Raw genomic sequence first — 7,595 nt, 5'->3', positions numbered from 1 at the left:
GATGTATGAGTCAGTAACCTGTGAAGAGCTAATAAGTAAACAAGAGCTATATGCAGTCCATTTACCATGTATTTCCATTGGATGTCGCTGCCTATTAGCTGGATAGTAACACTAACAACAGTCTTAGTGACATTCCAGTGTCAGCCTTGGTACATTCAGAGGGCATTTAGGCAACATTTGTCAAATTAGTTATTTTGTTTGATCAATTTTTTTAATAAATATAATCATAGTTTTGGTATTATTATTATATTGACTATCTGTTTTACTTTAAAGGGAAACTAAAAATGGGTTTATGTATTAATTGTATTATGAGTATTGCTTGATTTTCTCAGCGTTGTTTTTACTCTTTTTTTATCTAGTGTTTTGTAAGTGGCTTTGGACAAAAGCTTAAAAACAAAAGCTAAATAACTATAACTATACTGATCAAGATGAATGGTTCACATTCACATGTCCCCTGATTCGAACATTCAAACATCAAATCCAGTTTCAGTGTGACTGGTTTTGTTATGACATGCAACCAGCAAAGTTTTCTGTCATGTAGTTGACTTAAGTAATATGCTTGCCTTGCTTCTGGCACTCTCTGAGGCATCTGATATCTTGAAGCAAGGTCTCTCAGTTTCTCAGTGTGACTCAGTGATGTAATTAGATGTAATTGGATATGGTGGATATGATGTCATGTCACCCTGTTGGGTCAAGCCTCAGAGGATATGAGCAGAATAATGATATGTAATGCGCACGCACACACACACACACACACACACACACACACACACACACACACACACACACACACACACACACACACACACACACACACACACACACACACACACACACACACACACACACACACACACACACACACACACACACACACACACACACACACACACACACACACACACACACACACACACACACACACACACACACACACACACACACAAACACAGCAGGGATTTTTCATAAAAAAGGGATTTCATGTTTGTTATGCATTGCATTTGAATTATTTGTTGTTCAGAAGATGTTCTTCTTCGTAGTAGTAGTTTGGTCTGATTCTACACTTTTATATGAAATACAAATAATAAAAACTGTTGTCACACACAGAGAAACCCATCAAACTGTCTGATATTCAGAGTCATGTCACAAACAGCTTTTATTTGGTGCTTGACAGCAGGAAATGGCTAGCTTTGTTTTTCCATCCCATCTGGTGTCTGGGAGAATCTACAGTGAATTATATCTTTTCATATACAGTATGCCCTCTCTTTGAAGCATTTGTGGGGGGTAGACTTCTGAGCCAAACACCTGACTCTCCTGTCTGTGCAGGAACACAACCCAACACACACACAGACACACTAGACATACACAAACAAAGACATACTCATGTTCACACACACACACTCACACAGCCATGTTCATGCTCTCTTTCTCTCTCTCTCTCTCTCACACACACACACACAGCCATAATCATGCTCTTTCTCTCTCTCTCTCTCTCTCTCACACACACACACACACACACACACACACACGCACACACACACACACACACCCACACACACACGCACAGCCATGCTAATGCTCTCTCTCTCTCTCTCTCTCTCTCTCTCACACACACACACACACACACACAGTCTGCCACTCCCTCACACAACCTCATCGTTTTCTCTGTCCTTGACCAGCATGTACCAAGGTTTGCAGTGCTTTTTTTTTCGGATCCTGTTTTATTGTGTTTTGTTTATCTGTCACATAAAGGTGAAATTGAACCGGGAGCAGGCTCGTATTTTCAGTTTCTTTATAGCCGCTGCTCTGGTGTGTCACTGCTCTGTCTCTCCATTGATGGAGGTCTTTGGCAGGTCTTTGGAAAACACTTCACAGATCACCGGAGTCTCTGTGTCCTTTCATATAAGAAGGCAAAACCTGCATTCATGTTTCATTCAAAAAAACCTTATCTCAGTGAGGGCATCAATGTTTGTGCATAAACATGAGATTAACATTATGTAAATAATCATTCAATATGTCAATATTGTATTAATCGTGTGGTCCCCTTATGTTAATCATGGATTGGACATTTATATTTAGTCATTGGCACACTTTTATCCACACAACTGACAGTGTAACACAGATACACATTCTCATCAGTATGGGTTCTCCCTGGATAGTGTGGTGTCATTAGCACCGTGCTCTTCGGCTATACGAACACGTGGACAGGGCATTCCAGCCGCTTCGCTAAGCCCCTCCCACAAGTGTAATTACCCAGAATGCCATACTCGTTGGAAAAAATGAATTAATAAAAAAACTCCCGCTTGTCAGGTTTTACAGTAACCTTGACATTAATGACATCAGCTATGTATGAATCATTATCTAATTGGCACACCACAGAAGACCCAAGGTATGAGTCGACCTACAAGTGTGTTTCTTGACTTACAAGTGTGTTTCTTGACTTACAAGTGTGTTTCTTGACCTACAAGTGTGTTTCTTGACTTACAAGTGTGTTTCTTGACTTACAAGTGTGTTTCTTGACTTACAAGTGTGTTTCTTGACCTACAAGTGTGTTTCTTGACTTACAAGTGTGTTTCTTGACTTACAAGTGTGTTTCTTGACCTACAAGTGTGTTTCTTGTGTGTTTCAAATGCATTACAGTCAATCAAACAGGTGACAATGTTGTCCCTGATTAGTAGAAGGAGAATATTGCACTTCTTCTTGGACAGATCTGGGGCCGTATTCACAAAGCCTTTTATCTTACCACTAGGAGTGCTCCTAACTCGCGCTAAAACCTTTTACGTAGGAGTAATTTCTTAAAAGTGATTCACAACGGCTCTGAGACCTACTCATACTAAGGATAATACCAACTCCTAAGCTTAAGATAAAAACTCCGTTGCTATGGATGACGTCACTTCTCATGCACGAGTTTAGAAGGGGTGAGGACGGTGATTGGTTGTTGACAGGCTCTCTCATTAAAAACTCATTTGTGACGTCTCTCTAACAATCCCACTATATCGACTGAAAATAAGAGAATAACCTAGGCTTCAAATTAAGTCATATTAAATAGTTATGGACAGTGCAGTTAGCAGAATGCACACGCATGATGACAAGTTTGTGCATCCAACGGGAATGACACTTTGCACGTTAAGAGAAATATAAAGCGATCAATATAAAATATTGCAATTGCATGTAATCAAGGCAGTAATAATTAAAGCACCCAGCAAACTGTAAGGCTGTATTATATTTATTATGTATTATATTTCCAGCCCTTGACCACTTCAAATATCAGCACATGCGGCCCTTTAAGCCCTCCAATCTAAATTGATCAAAGCGAAACGAACGTGAAACGTATAGCCTAAGCGAAAGCCTACTGGTCCCAGGACCAATAGCCACTGTCACCCCAGCGGCATTCAGCTGGTAAGTTCTCAAAAACCTGCTGCAGACCGCTCTCCGTTGAAATGCACAAGTCATCGGTACATCCAACTGTTGGATGATGTGGGGTCTACAGTGCGTTGATAGTTTGATGAATTAAACGGCTGAATGATGATTCCCGGTGTCGTCATTTGCGTTTTCCGCGAAGCCAAATAGACTATCTTTATGTTTCCAAACATTTCACTTCGGAACACATCGTTGTTTAAAGGCGTCATTGCATCCCGCGCTAATTCTACGACAATATTAATACCTTCACGGTTTAAGCAATGTCTTTTATCAATTCCAAGTCGGCTGCAGCCATCTTACGATTTTTTGTGAATAGGTCTTAGTGACTTAGGAGTCCTCATGAGGAGTTTTAAGCTGTCCTAGACTTAGGTGCTACTTTTAGGGATAAAATATTTTGTGAATTGCTCTTAGTAAAAAAAATTAGGAGTCCTACATTTAAGACTGACACGCCCATTATTTTTAGGAGTTTCTCCTAAATTCGCCACTTATGAGCTACTTTTAGCCCTAAGATTCTTTGTGAATACGGCCCCTGGTGTGCATTGAAAGGTGTTGGATCTGACGTCGATATGTAAATGTATCTATTACTGAATGAAATGAGTGGATGGGCAAGTCAGGGATTGATTAATTGATTTGTTGATCGATTGATTGATAGATTGATTCTTTGTGTTTCACTGACTGCCTGTTGGTCTTATTGTGCTGCAGGGGTCACATAATGTAATGATCCATACATGAATATATTGTCAGTGACAACTGAGTAACGTGGCTATACTGAAGGGCTCTAAGCGCCCTTCTAGCTTGTAGCTATTTACAGTGTGTAGAGCAGCTAATCCATTGGTCTTCTTCTCCCTCAAGATCTTCTCAAGAGTCTATGTTAATTCAGCACAGCAAAGGTTTGTCTCATAGAGATATACTGTATGCTTACTTAATGGACTGCATGATGTTCACAAACGAGTGCTTTGAGATCTGGGAGGTCCTGGACGGTAATAATCTCAAGGCTGATCTCAGTTCAGGGCAAAGGGACTGATAATCTGTCCCCTCCCTGCTTCCCACGTAGAACCTTCTGTCTCTGGGAGGACGATGAAGAAAGAAATGTGAGTTATTCCACCTTCGTGCTGTTAACTATACATACACTCTGGAACGGATGTGGTGCCGAGCTTGTCCAGATCTGGGGGCCGGCCCAGTGCCGGGGTCCTCCGTGTCAGGTCCGAGCCTCTGGGGCTGCCGGGGCCTCTACGGCGCTGTTCAGGGCTAAACTGCCTGAGCTCCTCGCCTTAGGGTGCAGGGGTCATTAAAGAGAAACATTGCTTCATAAAAAGCCAGAGCGCCGCAGTGCTGTCTGGAGGTCATGTGACCATCGCAGCCGCGCTGGCTGACTGGCTGGCTGGCTGACTGGCTGACTGCTGGAGTGGGGGGAAGAGGAGGGCCCTGGAGAGCAGACTCAATTAGTGTTTACCTCTTGATCTTCTCTCAAGGCCTCTCCGACGTGTGCGGCGGGGGACCTTGGCGAAGGAGGGTTACAGTTCCAAGAAAATGGCTTCTTTGCGGTTTTTCATCACTCACTTGAAGACACTGGCTGCGTCTTCGGATCTGTAGCTCTCCACTTCGGTTTCATCTCTCTCTTCCCCTCTTTCTTTCTATCTCTCTCTCTCTCGTTCCCCCTTCTTTATCTCTGATATAGAAGTACGCAAAGTGAATTTGGAAACAGAGCTACGGTCCTAACATCTACGGCAGAACACTATCAACATTGCAGAGATGGGGTGAGCCTATGGCCCTTACCCTATATCAGAGGCTGTTTTCCAGATTGTTTTTTTTTTTCGCTATTGATTTTTCCACCTTTATTTTCAGGGGGAGAGATTCTATAGTCTATCCTGCCACTGCAGTCCAAATGGATCTGGCGTGGATCCACAGCCGCCTCTTTGAACTGGTGCTGATGGGCTTGCGGAGGAGATGGGGTGGGGCGGGATCTGGCCCACAATAATTCAGCCAACCTCTCCAGTCACTGGGGAGGCGATTTACAATCACATCAGTCAGCTCTGGACGTCTCGGAGATCAAAGTAGCCCACTTCAGCACTTCTCCCAGCCCCATACAACAAAGGCTGCCCAGGTGCTACTGGAATCTTCTACAGTTTAACTCACAGATGCAAAGACTGTCTGTAATCAAATACGCCTTTCAGAGATTGACTGGCAGGCAGACATGCAGACATGTAGGCAGGCAAGCAGCTAGCTAGCTAGAAAGTGATATTATCTCCACTACAAGTATTAATTAAAAATGCAAATGGTTATACAAATTGAACTGGAGGGCAGCATAGGGTTGTGCTGTTGCTTCAAATAGATTATGCCACAGTTGCTTAATATTTGACCATGTTATCCATATTACCTGTTGCATTTCATGAAAAAATAATGACAAAATTAAGCTAATACATTCATATAGCACTCATCCCCCAATTCACACCTATTCATATTCGTACCATACGTTTCCCATTCATGAATAGTGAATGTATTACTAGCACAGTGTGGTGTCTTGTGTTGGCAGAAATTATTCACAGAGCCTGGGTTTTACTCTGGCATGTTTCATGTTACATGAAGTCACGCTCATATTTTATCCGTTTTTATCGCTTGTGAAATAGGCATGACAGTACAATATATTAGCATATCGCTCCGGTAGATGGCAGTGAACGTTCCCAGGTAGCCCGTGTGAGGGAGCGCAACCCACATCCAGATAAGAGCTCTCCCATGCTGCTTAGCGTAAAGCCAGCGCAGCGTGTGTGGTTGTGAGCCGAGCTCTCTGTCAGTGCGTGTGAGCGTGTCAGAGTTGGAGAAGGGAAAGTGCCTGACGCTCTGAACAACCCAGGAGCTGTCTCGGAGCTGGGGAAAACGCTCGGTCGCCAGCCACGGAAAGCCCAGAATCCGGACGCGCACATAAGAAACCGACGGATCTTGTCAGGAAAAGTGGAACAAAAATCTTCTTTTCGGACTTTTGAGCAATGCGCTGGCAGCATGGCCAAATGGTTCAAGGAACACCTAGGATTCAAAACCACCAAAGCACCACCTCCGGCTCCTCCAAAACCGGACTACAGACACTGCCACACCATAGTGCCCGGTACGCCTGGCTACCTTCAAACAAGCTCCGGTGCCTCGACGCACTATCCGAGCCCCGCGCAACCGGACATTCTCGCTGCCTACAAACTACAGAAGGAACGGGACTTCGAGGACCCGTACACTGGAGGCGGAAATCTTGCGTTTCAAACTGGTTCGAGCTCTATAGGGTCGCCGGACATAAAGTACGTGTCACCGAAACACCGACTCATAAAGGTGGAAACGGTAGAAAAAAACAACTGCTCCCCGGTCAGCAGCGTTACAGCAGCCCCAGCAGGGAACGTCACTATCGGCAGCGTTAAATCTCCCACCTCACCTCCTCCAGCAAATGACGGCAAGCAAGATAAGGTAAGGGGCTTTCCAAGTGAACAGGTAGAGTGCTGCTGAACATCTCTATACAACCACGGTACTAATGGTCTTTGTCTTTTAAAAGTACCTCTTCAGACGGAACTTGGACTTGTGAGTTGAGTTACTGTCTTTACCGATTTTTATTTTTTTGTTAACCAAGCTGACATATATAATAGTCTACAGAGATCAGTCACGAGTTTAACTGGTTGTGTCAATAAAAGAGTAATCGTCTTGGATTCGTTTATTTAAACAAGGTTGCCGTTCCGACGTTGTCTTACTCATTCTTGTTTGCAAGTTGTAGGCGAAAACCTGCCAAACAAGTTGCTTACAATTGTCCTCAAAGGTTGAGTTCCGTAGCCTACTCGAGTGCAGTCAGCTAGCTACAATGTAACTGGTAACAATCGACATTCCATAGTTGACTATAGACACTGGCACGTTTTTTTTTGCGTGGCAGATGCATTTTTGCGCAACGCTCTGCGCTGTGCACGTAGCCTACAGGCCTAAATGAACCCTGTGGGCCCTCTCCAACCGCACATTAAACTACAAAGACTCACCTTAACCAGTAACTGTAATGTCATAGAGGCGCATGAGCCACTTGTTCCGTTTTCTCTATTTCCAGCGGGAGACAGTTAAACATCTCCCACCACATTTTATACCGTGGGTGTCAAAACCATGAACATAAAACACAGACTCCAGATCCCCTAAATAACCCATACTGGTGCTTCAGGTGT

General features: G+C 43.7%; 1 protein-coding gene across 1 annotated transcript in view; it reads left to right on the top strand.

Annotated features, from left to right (window-relative positions):
• Positions 1-6,417: 6,417 nt before the first annotated feature.
• The window catches only part of LOC308382564 (SH2 domain-containing adapter protein B-like), a gene marked incomplete at both ends in the record, with an annotated part of 44,715 nt that continues 43,537 nt past the window's right edge, over positions 6,418-7,595 (top strand). Inside the window, one exon of the mRNA XM_080860962.1 lies at positions 6,418-6,864. Coding sequence (XP_080717088.1) covers positions 6,418-6,864 — 447 coding nt within the window. The remainder of the gene's footprint in view (positions 6,865-7,595) is intronic.

This window comes from Sprattus sprattus, assembly GCF_963457725.1.
Source record: "Sprattus sprattus genome assembly, contig: scaffold_48, whole genome shotgun sequence".
Lineage (NCBI taxonomy): Eukaryota > Metazoa > Chordata > Actinopteri > Clupeiformes > Clupeidae > Sprattus > Sprattus sprattus.
The sequence above is the reverse complement of the archived record's forward strand: the minus strand, read 5'-3'. Positions and strand labels throughout refer to the sequence as shown.